This window comes from Callionymus lyra, chromosome 8 (assembly GCF_982586985.1).
Source record: "Callionymus lyra chromosome 8, fCalLyr1.hap1.1, whole genome shotgun sequence".
Lineage (NCBI taxonomy): Eukaryota > Metazoa > Chordata > Actinopteri > Syngnathiformes > Callionymidae > Callionymus > Callionymus lyra.
The window spans coordinates 17,062,403-17,083,898 of record NC_141825.1 but is presented as its reverse complement, the minus strand read 5'-3'; the positions used below and the strand labels follow the sequence as shown (position 1 = coordinate 17,083,898).

The following is a 21,496-nucleotide window of genomic DNA, read 5'->3' as shown; positions in this document are numbered from 1 at the left end:
CTCGAGAACAGCAGGGGGCGGCTGAGTCCAGCTGTCCCGCACCCGGAACTCTGATTTGCTCTCAACTTCTTAGGGCTCGGAGGAAAAAAAAGTTTACAGTTACCCTATATATCCGTTAATGGGACTTTCAGAATAAAACAAAATATGTTAAGGTTAATCGTTTGAACTGAGAAACTATGTTTTGTTCAAGCGCTTTTCTATATTATTGTCTAACGCAATACAATGATCTATTTTTTTATAAAGAGAAACTTCATTAGTGATGACAAATCACTCATTTTTACAAGTGTGTTCTGGGTACGCTTTATTTTGAAAGTCACTACAGGAAAACGTATTTCGAATACAAGCCAACTTTACGTCACCCTCTCTCCCTTAACAGCTTAAACCAACCCGGAACTTTTTTAGAAAACTCAGCCCTGCTATAAAGTCCCACCTGAGGATTATGATCAATGTTCTAGATGTGTCTGCGAACTTTGACTTTGGATATATCCTGGAACTAACTTTTTCTGGAAGATAAGGTCTATGTTCGAGACTCCCACTGCAGCGGCTCCTGCGGGACAGTAGCCCCCGACTCCACTTTTCCACCCAGGTAGGAGGAACCGACAAGTTCTCTTCAACTTTATTCAAAATTAAAAAACTATATATAAACGGTTCTATAAAAAAAAGATTATGTTGGTCATTTCCTGAGTACATAGTTTATGAATTTTCAATTTATTTAAATTCCATTTGTTTACACTGGCCTTTTTTGATTCAATTAAAGTTGTTGAAAAATGGTAGTTAAATGCTAAAGCAGACAGTAAACAATTCAGAGAAAATATGTGTTTTTTTAATCTATATGGGTGAGATTGTGTGTGTGTGTGTGTGTGTGTGTGTGTGTGTGTGTGTGTGTTCTCAGAAACACAACCAAGCAGCAGGGGGTCTTTTGAGACTTGAGGGTTTGCTCAAGAAAAGAAGCTTTTAAGTACTAAAGCTTTAATGAAGTTCACTTCCATGTGTTTACCGAACCCCCTTATCTTATTGGAATACAAGTTTTCACAATACAAATGAGATTTTTAATTGTTTCATTTATTTACTTAAATGTATCCAGCTTGTTTTATTTAGTCACTTAATCCCCTGTTAAACTGTTGACAACAGGCCCAGACAAACACAGAATTCTCAGAATTCAGATCTAAATCGTTCCGTAAGGCCCTCAAATGACAAGGTTTGAAACTAGAAATAACATTTTTCAATTCTGTTAAAACAAACAATAATACACAGTATCAGTACTCAAAATTAACCACAGCAGTGTTTCCGATAAGAAAGACAAATGTTGAAGGAAGATGTAGAATCAACACACCACAGCTTCCCTCGCTACCTCGATTTTTATGTTATACTCCAGACCAGTGTTGGTCAATTTCATTTCCTCAGGGGCCACATTTCATACAGTCACCATTGTGAGGGACCACAACAGTGAGGGAGCAAAATGTATAACATTGAATAATAAAAGGAAGAAAGTGAGTAAATGATTTATATTTGTAGAGGAAGCCAAATATTCTATAATTATGAATTTATTGTATTTTATAAAACTTGAAAAAAAATAATAATTAATTACATATATGAGAAATTTATTTCTCAAATGTTTTTTTCACAATGACAAAAGCAGAGAAAAAAAACCTGGTTTTGGGTATACGAGTCATGATTTGAGAACACCTTCCTCTGCTTTGCGATCTACAGGAATTTTTATCAGGATGTCTGGGTGACATATGACCTCCAGCAGAGGCCAACTTAAGGGTGGATTGAAAGAAGTTTTGTCAAGCAGCATCTCCAATACCACTGAGAGTTAAAAAAAAAAAAAAACTGACAAGTTTTCAGGCACTTAATGTATCCTTTTTGCCAATGATGTCCACAATCCATGCTAATAACTATTCCTAATAAAGCACCTATTACTGTGGTGGGCGATTACACTTCCCCAGGGGCTGTCTTGAGGAGCCATCAAAAATAAATTAAAAAAAGTATCAAGTAATAAAAAAAAGAAACAGCTACATATGCTAACATTTTTTTGTATTTTGTATAACTTTTTTTCTAATATAAAACATATATATGTGTAAAATATATATGTTCACTTTTTTTTTAGAATGGCAACAAATACCACAAAATGACAGAAGCAAAGGGCAAAACTCCTCAAACAAAACCATACGGTCACATTAATATACTATTAATGAATAATATAAATAAATACTAAATAAAATGGAAAGTTTCTGCATTATCTCAAAATTAGGACCACATAAATACATTCAAAAGGCTGAACTTTGCCCGGGTCTGTTCCAAACTCTTCCTAAGATTCGAGTTGTGAGACAACTTCCTCCTTTTTTTCAGGATCCCATTATAGGTGTCTTGTCTTGCTTAAGGGCATCTGAACAGAGTTGCACCTCCCATGAGTTAGTTTTCCTTTTTTCCTCCTGTCATCCGCTCATGTTACACTTTTATTCAAACAAACTTACAACATTTCAATCCCGCGTGGTGGTACTTGCCTAAAGACTCAAATGGTTTTACCTCCTATGTAATCGAACCACCAACCTCAGTGCCGGATGAAAATAAGCTAAGATACTTCATTTATCAAAAATGTCCAGTAAAAAGTGTATGAATGTTATTTAAATCATCATGAGAATCTCCAGCAGTATTTACTTCCTTAAATTTTTAACTGTAAACTGATCTTTTGTTGTATCATAATTCCAGATTCAGCCAAAAAAACTTATTATTTCTTAAAGTACATACAGTATATGTGTTTATTAAACACATCCTGGTTCAATATATTAACACAAAAGTGTTATAATGGATTATTATCTGATAATAGCTTCTATTTGAGGCAATTTAAACTCAAAAATTGTATAAAAGTAAACAAAAGTTCTCCATGTAATGTACATTTTGCCAGGTTTGAACGTTGATGCCCCAGAGGAATATATTGAGTTCACATGTAATTGAGAATAACTTGAGTGAGTGTATCTGTTCATTTGTTTAGATATGACTCACTCATTTATCGTGAGTTGTTAAAGGAGATTAAGAGACGTTCACGGATGAAACCTGGATCCTGAAAGAGGATAAGACCTCGGTGTGAAACAAGAAACGATGATGTTACGAGATGCCGGCTAATCGGACGGATTAAGAAACGGACGAGTCAGACAAACACAGACTTGCAATATTTGCTGTATTTATTTCTCTCCATTTTAACTTTTGGCCCAAGGTTCTAAATGACGTGTTGCCGACTCTGCAGTTTCCAGAGCACACGGCGGTCCTCAAGCGTGTCTGGACGTGTCATCTTTAAAATAGATCAGTGATGTAGCTCTCTGGGAAACGATGGAAGTGGCTCATCTCATCATCCAGTGTTTGTGTTTATCAGTCTGAGCTGGAGATCTGACTGTATGTCACCATGAGCTCAGACCTGAGGTTTTAAAACACAAATATCATCAAAGTGTGTGTGTTGTGGGGAGGGCTCTTCAAACAGAGAGGAGGAAGTGTGTACGAGTCATTCATCGACGAAACAAAAGAGGAACTTTTCAGACTAGTTTATGAAAAGGGATACCTGTGTGCCGTTGTCATGACAACACTCCCCTTTACGCTCACTGACTTTTTATCAGACATCTTTGTTGTTACACAATCACACCCTTAATCCATTTACCCTGACTGGAAATGTTTAAGAATTTGGTAGATCCTGGTACCTTGTACATCACATTACCAAACAAACCTGACACTTCAAAACAACTCTGACTCTTAAAAGGTTTATCTACAGATTTTTTAAAAAGACAGAACCGTTGCTTTCTGCTCGTCGAGCAAGTCATGAAAGTAACTCTAGCACCTCAGCAGTTCAAACACTGACCTTCCTCTGCACATGTGTCAAGAGTGACACTTGCTTCTCAGTAAATAACTGCTGAAAGATTGGTGGGTTCCATGAAATCTGTCCACAAACGCAGCTGTGGCGATGAGTTCACTGAGAAGGAACCAGACAAATGTGTGTTGAATTAGAAAGCGAGTTGGAAAGTGAGCACACTTGAGGTGTTTTTCAAAGTCTTACTCAAAGCCATGTACCGTATTTTTAGAACTATAAGGCGCACAGAATTTTAAGGTATATTACTATGGAGGCTCACAGATTAATACATTGGAGACTAGAAGTCTTACTGACTTATACTACATTATTTAGCAGAGTTGTAATTCAGTAAGTAATATTACGGAGCCTTTCGGAGTAATACTACAGAGCGTTGTGGAGTTAAACTTCGTAACCTCGCGGAGTAATACTATGGAGCCACAACGGGTAATACTATGAAGCTTTGCGGGGTACTACTGTGGAGCCTCGTTCAGTAATACTACGGAGCCTCATGGAGTAATACTATAAAGCCTTGCAGAGTAATGCTCAGGAAACCTGTGGAATAATACTATTGAGCTTCTAAAGTAATATACTACGAGCCTAAAGCCCTGCAGAGTAATACTATGTAGAATTGTGGAGTAATACTACAGAGCCTTGCGGAGTAATACTACAGAGCCTCGTAAAGTAAAACTTTGGAACCTCGCGGAGTAATACTATGGAGCCTCGCAGAGTAATACTATGTAGCCTCGTGGAGTAATACTATGCAGCCCCACAGAGAAATACCATCTAGCCTTGTGGAGTAATACTACAGAGCCTCGTGGAGTTAAACTTCGGAACCTCGCGGAGTAATAATTTGGAGCCACACCGGGTAATACTATGGAGCTTCGCGGGGTAAAACTATGGAGCCTCATGGAGTAATACTATGGAGCCTCGCGGAGTAATGCCTCAAAGCCAAGTTAAGTTTAATCAACTTAGTTTGCCGTTTCTTGCTATGTTATTAATTATTTTGTCTATTTTAAACTCTTTTTTTTTGGTGATTCAGTCTTGTAGGCAGACTTCACCCTCATGTAAGCTGCTTTAGAAAGAAACAACACACACTCTCCAAATCTCTGCAGGATTACAACCATAACCTACAGTTATTAACTCAGACGCTGTTGTTGTTTCTGCTTGTGAGAACGACTCGGTGAGCGTCTATGTAAAGGATCTCAACACAACCCTTGATCGTTGTTTCTTGCGACTGCTCAGGCGTTTTTAAGAATAAAACCACAGAGGGCCTGGGGCGAGAAAGGTGAGAAGTTAAGTGCAGAGGTTGTTATGACAGCAGCTGTAGACCGTCGGTCTACCTTTCTTCTTCTGTCATGGGCAGCGGGCGTGGTATGTGAAAAACCCAGAAGATCATGTCGAAGGCGGAGCTATTAATCACACAAGTCGACACAAGCTCAGCTGCTGCCGCCAGGAGCTCATGAACATGCAGAAGAATTTAGATCCTGTCGTGGAGTTGCCATGTTTTCCGGACTGAATGGAAGATGGAGAAGAAAGAAAGGAGGAGTGAAGGGAGGGGAGTGGGGCCAACAACAACTTCTTCTTTATCTTCAGGGAATGCTGTGGCTCAGACGGAAGTGTGTGTGTGTGTGTGTATGTAGATGTGTTGGTAGGAAATTGGGTCCAGAATACATAAAGATTATTCTCTCGTCATTTCGAAAGAGGAAGTTTTCAGACTGAATTCTTGAAAATAATTACTAAACAAACCTTTGTGAGTCATTCATACAGCATCTGATAAGGAAATAGAAACAGATTTTATATATTTTGTTAACTATATGCATTTAATGTAACTGTTGAAAAATACGACATATTTTGTGTTTTTATCAGCAGTTAGAGAGAGGGAGGCCCAGAGAAGACAGAATGCCTCAGCAGAAGGACATCGTGAAGATTGCTATCCAGATGCCTGGAGCCTACCCTCAGCTCATACAACTGGACCAGGTGAGACACACACACACACACACACACACACACACACACAAATGTGAATGTACACACACTCTGGAGACACACAAACATCATAAAAGATATACATACACAGAGAAATATATGTGGCATTGAAAAAAAGCTGTTTGTATTCATGTTTAAATCATCAACAAAAGAGATGATTATAAGAGACTGTAAAGCAAAAATATATAACTTATGAAAAGAGTTAAAAATATGAACCCTTTTAAAAAAAGTACTATGTCAAATATGTCACCATCTGTATGTGAAGTGCATCAATCTCTCTGGATCTTCAATCGGTCTGACAATCTTTTGGTTAATACTCTTAGTATAGAAAGATCATTTGTTTGAGTTTTTGATGTATTATCTTAATCTTCATATGTATTAGAGGAGATCTGAGGGTTACATGTGGACCTTTGATTGAATTTATGTGGCTCTTGTGAAGTCGTGTATAACTCTAGCAATGATTTTGGATAACAAATCATTTTAATTTGTAGTCATTTCTGGCTATTCATAAGTATTAATAATGTATCGCTTTTCTTTGTTTGCTTTTGATTAATTTAAAATTAACTCATATTGCCGTTATGACTAACATTAAGGATTTTTAAATACAATGAATTCAAATTATAAAAAGAAGCTTATTTCTGTCTTTTTCAATGTCAGTTTAAACTATTTTGCTGGACAGTCCCAGTATATAATCTGGTCCTTTAGCAAATTAAATTGCTAAAAAAAATATATAAATTGAAAATGATTTCACTGCCCACAACTGTAGAAAATGATTCAAGCAATAAAACATGTCTTAAATTCAGGTATAAACACTGAAATATTGTTTAAGACATGCACATAATGTATGACTTTAGAACAAAAGCACTGATTGTGGGAAAGAAACACAAACAGAACCAAAAGAGGAACACATGCAAGAAGAATGGCTACTTGTTCCCTTGTAACCTGGTCCAGGGAGTCACCGAGCAACCCGGGAGTTCCGACAACACCAGAAGAATCCAGACAGCCTCTAAGAAAAACCTTGTGCCGTTCAGGCAAAACAAGACAAAACCTGTCTTGCGTCCTGCTCAGCATCTTCCCCGGGGCTGACTCCTCAACTACTTCTAGTGCCACTAATGACAGAGCAGCCACTGGTTTACCACCAGCACCCCAAAGACATTCTGGCTGGTTAACCACAGACTGACCGCTAATAGCATGGAAGCCGAGGGTCAGACATGGTGGTACTCTGTTTTATATTTATGTACCAAGAGCGAACACGGCGCTGAAGAAGACAAAAAAAAAAGTGGGGATAACTGTGGTCCCGTTGTGTCATAAATGCTAGTCAGCTTTAACAATCGGGGACTTTCAGTCACTCATTTGTTCTATTGTCACGAGGCCACATGAGAAAAGCAGCAGTGATTTATGTGCACACTAAGAGATGTTGTGTGTTTTGTGCAGAAAAAGCCTCTCTCTGCGGTCATTAAAGAAGTCTGCGACGGGTAAGTCAACACTTGTGTTGTCCTCATCACACGCTCCTCACTTTCTGGTTTGTGTTGCAGCTGGAATCTCGGGGGCCCCGATAACTACGCTCTTCAATATGCCGATGGGGTTCAGACGTACATCACTGAGTCGGTAAGTGTCATAGCCATAACATTATGACCAGTTCCTCACTGTGACTGTAAGATTAGTCGGAGAAACAATGGGGACAGACGCGATGGAATAAGGGAAGTGAGTAAGTAAGTAAGTAATTTATATTGGTAGAGCGCTTTACCAGACCAGGGTCACAAAGCGCTTAAACAATCAAAACAATACCTATTAAAATAAATACTTAAAAGGTTAAGACAACACCGAGACAAACACAGGAGTCTCAGAAATTCAAGGAAAAACCTGCACGAATTAAAAGTGTCTTCAGATGTTTCTTGAAGGAGTCGGTAGTTCCATCAAACACAGAGAGAGAAGAAGATCGTCCCAAAGCTTAGGAGCAACAGCCTGGAAGGATTTCTCTCCTCTGGTCCTGAACTGTGTGTGAGGAAGTCGTTTAAAGTTCCCAAAACAAATATGAACCAGGGGTCAACAATGTCACACTTGACGGACCCAGCACCAGCTGCGACAAAAGAACGTAAATAAGAGGCAAAATGCCAAAATAATATAGTATTAAAATAGTTTGAGGGAAAATAGCAGCAGGAGCTTCAAACAGATTTTTTAAGATGATACTGATGATAAGAAGATACTTTAGGATAATATGGTGGGATCGAAACTCAACCACAAAAGGGCCCAAAACCATGGTTACGACCAAACTAATTTTATATCTGCCAAACTGTCTTTGACAGGAAGTCTCTGTATAATTGGTAACATCCATAATCTCTGACATCTTAATAAGTCAACATATCAACATGAATCTACTTTGATTTTGAGCCAAACATCTGGCGGGGCCACATCAAATGACTTTGCAGGCCGGATTTGACAAATGAGTTTGACAACAACATGTGCAACAATACAAGAAAAGGAGTAATTCATGATTTGCGTTTGCATAGTTTAACTTTACTAATCATTTGTATGTCAGTTCACGATCGTTTTTATTAATAAGAACATCTGCTTAAGTTGTTTCTTCCTCCCACTGCGGTGCTTTGTAACATTTTGTAATATTTTCCAGAATCGTCTGGACATCAAGAACGGCTGCATACTGCGACTGACCAAGGCCCCGGTGAGTCTGGACTGGAGTGACCAGCCTTTTTTTTTACATCCTGTCGTACTTTTCCTGACATAAAAGAAGCGTTCAGAGACTAAATGATGGCTGTTTGGAAATCCAGGGCAGGTGTGCCGAGGACCTGTACAAGGGTATCGAGAGCCAGGGTTTGGGCGTACGCTGCGAATCCCTCAAACAACTGGCGAGTGTTTCCACCGATGTGACCTTTGCTCAGGAGTTCATCAGCAGAGACGGACACCTGCTGCTGGTCAAGATTGTCGAGGATTCTAAAGAGTGAGTTTGAGAATGAAAATGTCATCATCCATGCCAGAATGTGAATAATGCGTATGAATATTGTACATAGAATCAGTTATTAATGATGTTCAATAGTAGAGAATGTAGACATTTCTTTTCTTAGCATCTTTTATTCTAATATATGTAGTGATTTTCCACCTAATTCTAAAATCCATTCAAAAAAATGAAGAAGAATAGATTTTTGAAAACAGGATATTTTCAATTAAACCCAAGTCCTGCTACAATCTTAAAATATCACATTAAAATATATCACATTAACCTAGAGCAGGAGTGAACATTAGCATTTTAATGGGGCCTTGTGATACACTCACACTGGTAAAAAAAAACCTTCAAAAACAGTATTTAATTATTTGTTAATACCAATAAAGTAATAGGTCTTGAAGCCTGTGTTTAAAAAATGTTGTTGTTTTTTTTCATTTAGATTTTATATATACAGTATATATATATATATATATATATATATATATATATATATATATAAATATATTTCTACTGGAATTATGTCAATTCATTTAGCATTTTAAAGAATCCAAGTAAATGTTAAATAAGATTAAAAGTGTATTATTAAATGGAAAAAAAAAAGCAAAAGGGAAATTAAGTTTTTGTTTTTTAACTTCCTCTTTTTTTATTCGTGGAATCAAAAATGAAAGAAAAACACACCCTCTTGACTTGGAGAGACCAGAAAAACTATTATCATACGATAATAATAAAATTATTAAAAAAAACATGATGTTATTCTACAGGAGTCCCATCATCATGACGCACACGCTGACGGCGTTCATGGAGCTGATGGATCATGGGATCGTTTCGTGGGAGAATCTCTCCTCAGTGTTTATTGAAAAGGTACTTTATACTGACTTTTTTTTTTAACTTTTCTGGCCAGATTAACTTGTAAACAAACTCTTTATCCATTCAGATCGCAGGCTTTGTCAACGCAAAAGTGGCAGATGCTTCCATCCAGCAGGTGTGCCTGGACATCCTGGAGAACATGGTTCTGAGCAGCAACAGTCTCTTCCAGCAGGTGAAACAGGAAATCACGATGGACAGGCTCATATCTCACCTACAAATGTAAGTGGATAACTTGATGAGTCAGCAAAAAGTAAAAAAATATTTTGACATCCTACTCGTCCAATAATGTAAAATGAGGGACATGTTTCCACGTGTGTTGTTTGACAGGCTTTGATTTACTTCACTCTGAGGTCAAATAAATAAGTAGCAAAACTCATAGTTACTGCAGTAACTATATATTAGTAAGTAAGTAAGTAATTTTTATTTGTATAGCGCTTTTCCAGACCAGGGTCACAAAGAGGTTAAACAAACAAAACAATATTCAATAAAGTATATACTTTAAAGGTCAAGATAAAACTGATAAGAACACAGGAGTTCCAGAAACTCAAGGAAAAGTCTGCAAAAATAAAAATGTCTTCAGATGTTTCTTGAAGGAGTCAGTAGATCCATCAAGTGCAAAGAGAGAGGAAGATTGTTCCAAAGCTTAGGAGCAACAGTCTGGAAGGATTTCTCTCCTCTGGTCCTGAACCGTGTGCGAGGAACCATCAGTAGATTCTGATCCACAGACCTCAGAGCCCGAGCTGGGGTGTAAGGCTGGATCAGATCACTGATGTAAGGAGGAGCCTGAACATGAATAGATCTGAAAGTAAGAACCAGAATTTTAAAGTTGATCCTGAAAGAAACTGGAAGCCAGTGAAGAGTTTAAAGGATCGGAGAAATGTGAGTTCTTCGGGTCAGAATTCTCGCTGCGGATTGAGCACATTTTCATGTTTTCACACTGAAGAAATTCAAGATCCTTGAATTTACTATGCATATCATGAGTATATTTGACTCAGAAATACATGCAAATTATATGTTTTACCTCTTAGAGTGTCGTCACATGAGGAGCTAATTTAATGACAACAAAGTTTCTACATATAACAAAAACTAATGGATGTTTACACTATTACTAGTTTCCCCCTTAGTGGGCAACAATTATAATGTATGTCAGAATTTTTTTTTTTTTAAATGGTAATTGTTAGGGACACAAATGACTCATTTATTTTGTCTTAAAATAAGTAACTACAGCTCAACAAGGTACACAGAACATGCAGCTCAGACAGAAGCAACAGAATGAGGTTCATCTGACTTGCAGGATGAAACTTGCTTGTTTGGTTCTGTGGTTAAGAATCTACCTCAGTTCTTTCATGGCAGAACTGTATGAGTCAGAAATATTTACATGAAAGTCCAACAAAGGAAGTCTTCGAGTTTCGACATTCACTCTCGTCTCACTTTCAGGACCAACCAACAGATCCAGACCAAAGCGATGGCTCTGCTTATGGCTCTGCTGCAGACGGCTGGAAACGCAGACAGACAGGTAAACCTTTATCCTGTCAATCTACACAATATTCCAAGAGGCAACATGTATATCTAGCCTTGTGGGTCTGCTCTGGGTTTCTACTGTTTCGTGGACCAGACAGTGAAGTCTTTCTCTGCTCCTCTCCTATTGTACCGAGAAGTCTTATTATCCTGCCTGTGTGTGACTGACACACACACTTCCTGACTTTACACTGGTTCAACAAATCCACCCTTCTTATCAGAAAAAGGGGGCGTGGTTGGTGATAGTAGAGGTCAAAGTCCTTCTGGCCCGCTTTAGACTCAACAGCGCCACCCCACGGTTCAAAAACGTTACTACACTCATTGTGCGTTTCTCGTCTCTTCCAGGAAATGTTCGACTATCTGAAGAAGAAGAACCTTCGACAGTACATCTACAAAGTAAAGTTGTTATTGCAGTTTTCGTGCAGTGGGATCAGCGGGTCTCACTGGAGGTGTTATATTCGCAGAACATCATCCACAGTTCCGGGTCGGTCCAGGACAGGATGGCCCACTATCTCTACGTCCTTCAGTCGGTTTACCTGAACCACCTGGAGCCTCGCATGAGGACGCCCCTGGATTCCTATAATCAGGTTTGTGTGGCCGATAGCTCACGGAAAGATTTCAACGTTTACAGTGGGGGTTTTTTTCTACGTCCAGGAGCAGCGAGACATTCTTCACAACCTGCGTCAGTCCGCGTTCGAGACGGAGACAGAAAACAGTCTGAGTCACGAAAGGAGACGATCGCTCTGCGCCAAAGAGTTCAGGAAGCTGGGATTCTCCGTGAGTGTCCACTGTACGAAGGTTTGTCGGCGTTTGATCTAAGATCTTGTGTTTGGGATCAGAACAACAGCAACCCCGGGCAGGACCTGGTCAGAACCCCACCTGGACTCCTGGCCCTGGACACCATGCTTTATTTCGCGGCACATTATCCAGACGCCTACAGCAGAGTGAGCTGCTCTTCTTTCTCTGAACCGTCATCTTCAGCATCGACGTCTGCTAAGATCTTTGTCCACTAGTTCGTCCTGGAGAACAGCAGCAGGGAAGACAAACACGAGTGTCCGTTCGCCAGAAGCAGCATCCAGCTCACCCTCATCCTGTGTGAGATCCTTCGTATCGGAGAGACACGTGAGAGACGGACGCTCTGATGCTGATGGTTCAGCTCTGACAGTTTGGTTTCCTCACAGCTTCTGAGACGGGCGCGGACTACCACCCCATCTTCTTCAGCCAGGACCGCCTGGTGGAAGAGCTTTTCTGTGTGTGTATTCAGCTGCTCAACAAGACCTGGAAGGAGATGAGAGCCACGCAGGAGGACTTTGACAAGGTACTCGTCCTCCTCCATCATGATGGGATCTCAAGCTTGAATTATCAGACACAACAAACCATGAAGATTTTCTCTGTTATAATACAAGAGAAATGTTCTAAATTCGATATTTCTTTAATTCGTATTGCTTCAATATGATGACAAAAATGACGAAATCTAAATAAAGTAAAGGATATTACAGTGTAACACATGGAGACAAAGTTAAATGAGATGTTAAGATGGATAGAATGTAAAATGTTTAAACCCCTAATGCACTCGGTGAGTGAATATTTAAAGAATTCCAGTGAAAAAAACTATTCATTTTAGTAAGATTTAAAAAGCTTTATTAAATTCTAAGAATGAAAGGAAATGAAACTATTTTTTGTAAATGAAAGTAGAACATGAAAGTGAGTCCTTTTGTGTAATTTCCTCTTTTTTATTCTTAGAATTCTGGATTTAAGATTCAAAAAGATTTTCTACGTCACTGTCAGGATCTGACTCCAAGTGACCAGTCAAATTATTATTAATTTAAACATATATTTATATCTTCTATATATGAAGAAAAAGCACAATATAGGAAAGAGAATTTTTTTTTTTAAATCTCATCTATTTGTATTATAAGGTCAGAGAAGAAAAAAAAAGATGAAATCATTACAAATAAAAGAGATAAAAATAAATAAAAAAGGGAATATATCAACATCAAACGAGTACAGTGGTTTTGATGGGAGTGTCGAAACTAAAATGAACTTCAATGACTCAAGACTTGTGGTTTGTCTCAAGAAATAAAAATAGTGTTCTGGCAGGGCTTTAAACGACCAACCCCCTGCGTGGGTCACAGAGAAAATGAGCTCAGCAATATTGCTGAGTCATCACAATTTGGAACCACTTTTTCTTTAGTTTAGTTCTGACCGCAGCAGCAGCAGTTAGAAGCCATACGAGTGTCATCTTTTGTTTATCTGTAAAGACTTGACTGGAGGTCATAACATGGGATACATTTGAGCGTCGAGGTGATCGTCACACGTGTCTTTGCCACTGTTAGGGTAGTTTTTGTATTAGTTCGGGTCTTTTCTTCTCCCCGCCCTCCCGCCCAGCCCCCCCAGAAGGAGACCACATGCGTTTTCTCGGACACACAATCACTTCAGAGCCACATCAAGGTGCCCGGACAATGACGGCGGTCAGATCCAACCCATCACCAGTGTGTTGCTGTCCTGAAGAAATATTGCCGAACCGTCCCTGAAAGGAAACGCAGCCACGCTTTTGTCCCCCGGATCTAAATCTCAGCCTCACACTCTGCCGACCGTCATCAACATCTCCCGACGCTCGTAAAAACTCGCTGACCTCCTGACCCAGTCACGCCGGCCAAATGTGTCCCACTCCCCTCGGATAGCCCGGCTGACCATTGTTTTCCACTCATGGATTCTACCCAGGGTGCCGCGGGGCTCGGACAAAAGGGTATTAGAGCGACAAAGAGAAGCGTGGTGGGCCGCAGAAACGCAAGGAGAAGGAAATGAGGGGGAAAACAAAGTGTCCGGAGCATCAGCAGTAATTGCACGACAACAGAGGCAGGCAATGAAAAACACCTCTGGAATATTGTGGGAGTTTATGACGGCGACGTCAACGATGAAGCGGTTGAATGTGGAAGTGAACGTCTGCACTCGGACTTTGAATATGAACTCCTAACACTGGAAAACAGACTTTTAAAAAAACATCACATTTCAAGCTTGTTTTTTTTGTTTCAATGCATCAATAAATGAATGTGTCAAAACATTCAATGTAAAAAAATTAAAAAAACATTTTAAGGAAAATAAATTCAGTGTAAGACATGTAGTTCAAATTCGGGAGAAGCGGTCGATCACGACCGTCAAGTCATGGGAAGTAAGAATGAGCTGTGAACTTTGCGTGACTGCAGAGAGTGATCGCTTCTCCTTAGTTCCCCAGATGTTATAACTGAATTTTCTTGCACCTAATTTCATACTTTGAATTTATTTACATTTTTTTTTCTACATTGCATTTTTACATTAAGTTGTTTACACCGAATATTTTTTCATGTTGCATTTTTTAAACATTGAATTTTACACTGAGTTTATGAATGCATTGGGGAAGGAAATCACAGCAAAAAACTAACAGTGCTTGAAATGTGATGGTTTTTCAAATTCAAAATCAGATTTACCTCCATTGTTAAATGTCAAGTCAAAAATATGTTAATTTGGTTGTTTGTTGGATAGTTAAGAAGCATATTCTAGTCTTAACTTTAGTCTTGTGTTCTGGTCCAGCTGCTCAACATGAATGTATATAAGCTATAGGATATGAACAGCTGCAGAGCTGCGATCCGATTGGTCAGATCAGATGAATGACAGAGAGGCAGGGGGGGGGTTGAGTGGGTGTGCCGAACTATCAGGGTTTCTGTTTACCAAACAGTCGCAGCCTCACACCTCTACTGTCTAGGTCCTAAGTTGCTGATCATCGTCTCATCGTCCAACATTTGTCAGAGTAACTGAGTCCACGCAGGAGCCGAGGATGGAAGTAAGACTTTTGTATCTCGAGTCCCTGGAATAGTTTGAGGTCCAGCAGTGAAGTCGTTTTCTGGCCTCGGACGCTCGTATCTATGGAATTAAACTGGCGTGTTTGTCGTCTGCTCTGTGGAGTCTGGATTCCTCTGATGGTCTGTTGTTGTGGATCGAGCTTCAGCTCAACCGTTGATCAATTTGTTGTGAGGATGTAGGTCAGTTGCTGTGTGTGTTGATACACATCGATTGTGATATAGATCCAGAGCGAGAGGTCGACACTGGAGTCACATGATCGACTCACTACTGCACCTTTTTAAAGATCCTCCTCTTTGAACCTTTTATTTGAAATTAAATACGAGAAATATGTTTGTAATTGTTCAGTAAATTAACTCTTGAACTGATCGAGTCAGAGTGTAAGTTAACCGGGTTAATATAACGCAAACTATTGATCGATGACAGAAGAATCAATACATTTATTTCCTGCGACAAACACACACTTTCTTTCCGAATAAGACACTCTTTGTTTTTACCTCTTTTGTGGCACCAGTGAATTACACTCACATCAGTCAAGCTGATGATTTTCACCATCCTACCCGTGACGCCTTTTATAGGATGAAATTACATTTTAGACCTTGTTTGAATATCAATACTGTAAACATTAGGATGTATATCAGTGTCTTCAGAATATTCAATTGTTGAATTTGACATCTAACTTCTTTTTTTTTTTTAAATAATAGCACACAATAATTTGTTTATTGAAAGGTTGAATAAGTGTTTATTAAAATGATTTTAATAATTTCTATAATTAGAGGTTGAATAAATAAAAATCAAAAATTTTCAAAGTGAAGTATTTTTTAAACAAGCATAGTATGATATTGTAATTCCAACCATTCACATATAAATGTTTTAAATTCAATATGTTTGTAATTGGTAGAGCTTTAATATGATGAGAAAAATACAAAATACAGTAGAAATAAAATGATGAAATGTAATTCCAATGTAAGTAAGGATATCATTATGGAATTATATAAAAAACTGTTGTTTTAACTCTATGATGGACAAAGGATATATATATATTTTTTATGGAACCAGAAATATTCACAACAACTTACAATTTACTTACTTACAAAAATGGCAAATGAAAATAAAAAAATAAAAAAATTGGACCATATTGGTCATATTTAGAATCCAACTTCTAATGAAAGGCAAAAGTAAGAACGAACTAAAAATCTTTATATTTTACTCTCACTTCACGAGGGCCGGATAAAAACGTGGCCCCTTATGAAGGACGATATGTGGCTTATATTATAAATAAATGTATAAATACATAACAAAATGTATAAATGCATAAATAAATGTTAAATATAAATATCAATATGTCAAATTAAATAAATTACTTCTGATTTAATTTTTGGCAAAGAACGGAACTATTTTATGTATAAATACACATTTGTCATTTTGTTATTTTGACATCTCGTGTCCAGTATGTAAATTAAGTGGGCGGGGCGAACACCAGTCTAAGGCAGTGGTTGGTTACAGCCTTGGATCAACTACCACTGCCTTGAGAGCATCACACGTTCATCACACGTTCATCTTAGCTTCACGGCTAACTTTGGATAATCCTTGGAAGATGGACCGTGTCCATGCTATTGCTAATAATTTATGATCTGATATAGATGCAAATAAGATCACAGTCCAGTGTGTGTTTTATTCAATTGTACTGCGTTTGTTTGTAAGTAAGTTTTGTGTCCAGTTAACTGCATCGTTCTAGTGATCAGAGAACCTGAGTTATTCATTTCCTGCACAGCTGTGTGAGCAAACCACAATGTAATATCTCTCAAGGCTAACAACTTATAAATACTCAGGTGTCAACTATGTGAGAATATAAACAATTGTAACGGTGGTTTGCAGTGTTAAGTTCGTGAGGAAGAAGAAGAAGAAGTTGTTGTCGTTCCAGACGAGGTAGTGTGTGTTCACTGTTTTTTAGCGCTGTTTGTGGCACAGTAGCCTGATCAGAATTATCAATAAAGTTGATTCTTCCACTCGTCGATGCTTTAGACCAGTTGCTGCAGGAGCGATAGTTTTGAGCTCAACATCGATCGCTTTAGTTTGTTTCGCCTGTTTAACCAATCACTGCCTTGGACTGATGTTCGACCCGCCCACTTAATTTACATATGGACAACAAAATGACAAACTGCATAAATACCTAAATAAATAGAAGACAAAATTGATAAATGTATAAATAAATGTCAAAATGTATAAATGACAAAATGTGTATTTATATGTAAAATAGTTCCATTCTTTGACAAAAATTAAATTAGAATTCATTCATTTATTTTGATATATTGATATTTATCCAAACATTTATTTATACATTTTGTTACTTATTTATAAATTTATTTATTCATAAGTCATTTATCGTCCTTCATACCTGGTCCAACAACCAAAAACTGTTAACCTTTCAGCAGAAGAAAATACATCCCATCCTACTTCTGAAACCATTTGTGACGCGTCTCACTCGCAGTTGACATGAACGGCAGTGAAGTGACAGTTTGTTAGATGTCTGATCAGTGTGTGGATCTCAAGTGTGTGTGTGGATCTAAAGTGTGTGTGTGTGGATCTAAAGTGTGTGTGTGGTCCCTGCAGGTGATGCAGGTGGTGAGGGAGCAGATCACCAGGACTCTGAGCAGCAAACCCACGTCCCTGGAGCTCTTCAAGAACAAAGTCAACGCCCTGAACTACAGCGAGATCCTCAAACTGCGTCAGACGGAGCGCCTGCACCAGGAGGAGACGCTCGCCCCCCCAGTGCTGTGAGTCCCACCCCCGTCTCACCTCCATGGAAAACCACGACGGGTCAGAACCGAACATGTGACTGTTTGTCACTAAACACGGCAGCAGGCGACGCATCGACCTCGTTTCTAAACCTGCGTTTATGGGATATGTTTCTTCCTTTCCCATATTTTAAACTGTGTTCACTATAAGTTGTTTATTTCGTCTATAACTCTGTTCAAAACTAAATAAGTTACGGATTATTTTCCCGATAAATTACCAGCTAATGAAGCTTTTCAACCAATCCTACTTCTGACACCATTTGTGGCTCACAATCTACCGTCCTGATTTATACAAACAACAATTAAGTTGAAATCAATAGTTTCAAAATCTACTGAGGTTTAGTACTTTTAAGCAACGCTGAGAGTTTATTTTGCCGCCAAACATCTTTTTTCCTCGCAGCGAACTGAAGGAACGTCTGAAACCAGAACTTCTGGATCTGATCCGTCAGCAGAGGCTCAACAGACTCTGTCAGGGAACCATGTTCCGGAAGATCAGCAGCAGACGTCGACAAGGTACCAGTTTATGGAAGAATATCAGTGTCGTCAAAATAACACTTTGGATTTTACATTAAAAATCTTCTTAGATTTTTTCTTATTGAAATGTTAATAATTTTGCTTAAATAATTGAATTCAATAATTTCATCATTGAAAGGTTGAATTTGTTAGTATTGAATAACTTCACTCAATCATTTGTGGATTAATAAAATAGATTAAAAAAAGAAATCAGAACAATTTCTAATTACCTTTAAATAACACAAGGGCCTGTGGGCCACGTCCCATTTGTGATATGACCCCGCAACAAAAATCAAGAAAAGGTTAAAATAGAATCTGCATTTTTTTTTAAGGGCCACTAAAAGAGAGACCAGAAAACTGCCCTGAGCTCCAGATAATCAACTGAAAAAGCAGGAAGTTCAGCTTTTTATTGAAATGTTAAATATATATATTTTTATAATTCAATAAAAAAAATGTCATCATTGAAAGGTTGAATTTGTTTGTATTTAATAATTTAATTCAATCATTTGTAGATTTAAAAAACAGAACAATTTCTAAATAAAAAAAAAATATATATATTCATTTTTTAATATATATAATATTAATTAACAGTTTTATATTCCAATAATTTATAAATAATTAACAAGTTTAATACCTTTTAATTATTAGCCTTTCAAATTCAATCTAAAAATGTTGCTATAATAGTTTCACCAGAAAATATTTATTTTAAAAGGCTATGAATTTATATTTTTGAATGATTGGAATTAGGATATCCAAGTCTGTACAAAGAAGTAATTGTGAAAATGTTTTGTTTTTTATTCAGTTATAAAATTGAAAGAACTGATCCTTTCAATATAAAAAAAATACTGAATTCAATTTTTCAATAAAACTAATTCAACCTTTTTATATAAAACTTATTTAGTTTAATTATCTAAAAAAGAATGCTTAAAAAAAACATTTTGATTAGAAAGAAACATTTAAAATGTCAAACTCAATGTTCTGATGCCACTGATATTCTCACACAGTTGATGTCAAGGAAAGATTCAAAGACAATATCTCCCTCAGATAAGCTGTGGTACTGCCGTCTGTCTCCGAACCACAAGATGCTTCACTTCGGCGACATGGTAGAAGATTCAGAAACTCCTGCCATCGAGTCCCTGCAGAAGAAGAGTGAGTTCTGTCTTTCATTTTCTCTCGCTCCTTCTTCCACTCACACTCTGGCGCTTCAGTCCCGGTGGCCGACATCAAAGGGCTGCTGACGGGGAAGGACTGTCCGCACATGAAGGACAACAAGGGGAAGCAGAACAAGGTCGGTGATCCCGACGTTCCTGCTTCATGGACTTTTTAAAAGCTTTTTCTTCTCTGCACAGGAAGTTCTAGATCTGGCCTTCAGCATCACGTACGACGTGGAAGAGAGCAGCCTGAACTTCATCGCCCCCTCCAGGACGGATGTGAGTATTTCACGTCGATTTTTTTTGGTCCATCTGAGACTCTTTTTCTCTGTGGACCAGTTCTGCCTGTGGACGGACGGGCTGAGTGTCCTGCTGGGTCGGGACATGAGCAGCGAGTCCATGCGCAGCGAGCTGGAGATTCTGCTCTCCATGGAGATCAAGCTCCGCCTGCTGGACCTGGCCAACGTCTCCATCCCGGACAGAGCTCCGGTCATTCCCAAACCACCGAGTAACTACAACTTCTGCTACGACTTCAGCCAGACGGAGCAGTAGAGAGTGTGTGTGTGTGTGTGAGTGTGTGCGCGAGTGTATGTGTGTGTGTGTGTAAATAAGTGTGTGTGATGAGTGCGTGTGGAGATTCTTCTCTGACTGACTCAAATCTTGACGAGGAAAAGTGTTTGGTCTTCACTCATTTGGACTCTGGACGGTACATTTTATTTCAAACACTATGAAGTACTTTTGTTTCTTCATTATTCAATCAAAAGGCAATATATTTAAAACCATCTTCACTCCAATCAAGAAGAAAAACACTTCAAAATACTTTTTTTTATGATAGAAAATGTTTCTTTTTTGATTAAATTAATATTTTCTATTGTAAATGTTTTTTTTATTATTGAAAATGTTTAAAGCAACTATTGATTAAATCAACCTTTTTTATTTGATTGAGTAATAAAGGAAGAAAACGACCTTCATAAAACACAAGGCCACGTCCAACTCAAGATCTGACCCACAACACAATGATTAAATGAAATCTGCATTTCTCACAATAAGCACCACTAAAAGAGAGACCACAGAGCTGCCCTGAGCTCCAGAGGATTAACTGACAAAGCAGGAAGTTCTTCTTTTCAAGTCTGTTTTTAAAATAATGTATATTTGATTCTCATTTACTCTCGAGTCTGTTTCTATCACACAAGCTTCACTCTTTCATGTGGACACAGGTTTTAAGACGAGATGGTCGGATTAAGGAGGTACACTTGAACACAGGTACACGCGAGTCAATCAATGAGCTTATTTTAAAGCGTTCATCACACAGGAAGTTGGTACCAACTGTCATGAGCAGCCGCTCGGGTTCTCAGTGCACAATAATATGTCGTGTTTGGTCGCGTTCATCATGTTTGTTTATGGCGAGATGAGGTTGTAGCTTTGGCATGAATAAATATTTGTACCGAAGAGACAATATGAGTCGTCATTCTTTAACCAGCTCATGACTCAACCTACCGTAAATTCCGGACTACAGAGCGCACCCGTTTAAAAGCCGCATGCTCAAATTTTAGAAAGAAAATCAATTTTGTAATCAATGCACCGGATTTTAAGCCGCAGGTTTAAACAGCCAAAAAAATGAACTACCGGTAATTCACGTCCATTTCTTACACTTAATTAAATAAAGCACTGTGTTATTCTTCTTAAGCATTGTTCAGATATTTACAGTCCGAGGAACCAGCGACAAAAGCACGAGGCAGGTGGACAAACTGTCCGTGTCCTTCAACCGGGAAATTATTTCTTCATCACGCCGGCAACACAGATGAGTAGTTTGCTTTTTTCCACCTGATCGTAACGCAGTGATTGCGCGGATAAACGCGACTTCACGGCCGTCCTGCGTCTCTGCGCCTCACCTAGGATTCACTGAACGCAGCCTTTTTTCTGGACAATAATGGACTTGAACATTGGACACTGATCGCGGGGATTTGACTGTGGGGTGTCGTGGGTGTTCGTTGTTTTGTTCATCTTTGATTGATCCTCCTTTAAGGAG

General features: G+C 38.4%; 1 protein-coding gene across 3 annotated transcripts; it reads left to right on the top strand.

The window, feature by feature from the left end:
* Positions 1 to 354: 354 nt before the first annotated feature.
* Positions 355 to 21,047, top strand: elmo3 (engulfment and cell motility 3). Of its 3 annotated transcripts, none has more exons than XM_087796835.1 (21): positions 355 to 586; positions 5,708 to 5,815; positions 7,259 to 7,299; positions 7,360 to 7,432; positions 8,454 to 8,504; positions 8,611 to 8,780; positions 9,545 to 9,644; positions 9,718 to 9,869; positions 11,088 to 11,166; positions 11,514 to 11,564; positions 11,633 to 11,755; positions 11,823 to 11,945; positions 12,008 to 12,112; positions 12,182 to 12,290; positions 12,350 to 12,486; positions 17,619 to 17,782; positions 18,204 to 18,316; positions 19,361 to 19,465; positions 19,525 to 19,604; positions 19,666 to 19,746; positions 19,807 to 21,047. In XM_087796835.1, the coding sequence occupies exons 2-21, from the start codon at positions 5,738 to 5,740 to the stop codon at positions 20,017 to 20,019; spliced, it is 2,148 nt and encodes a 715-aa protein (XP_087652961.1). In that variant the 5' UTR covers positions 355 to 586; positions 5,708 to 5,737; the 3' UTR covers positions 20,020 to 21,047. The 3 variants fall into 3 exon arrangements, with proteins under 3 accessions (XP_087652961.1, XP_087652960.1, XP_087652962.1); XM_087796834.1 differs by having other exon boundaries at positions 5,705 to 5,815; positions 19,807 to 21,046; XM_087796836.1 differs by lacking the exon at positions 355 to 586 and adding an exon at positions 5,439 to 5,454 and having other exon boundaries at positions 5,705 to 5,815.
* The last annotated feature ends 449 nt before the right edge of the window (positions 21,048 to 21,496 follow it).

Excerpts from the sequence above, each read along its gene's own strand:
- elmo3 (XM_087796835.1), top strand. The coding sequence starts at position 5,738 with ATGCCTCAGCAGAAGGACATCGTGAAGATTGCTATCCAGATGCCTGGA. Across the intron at positions 5,816-7,258 it reads AGCTCATACAACTGGACCAG|AAAAAGCCTCTCTCTGCGGT; the intron begins GTGAGACACACA and ends TGTTTTGTGCAG. Across the intron at positions 7,300-7,359 it reads ATTAAAGAAGTCTGCGACGG|CTGGAATCTCGGGGGCCCCG; the intron begins GTAAGTCAACAC and ends TTTGTGTTGCAG.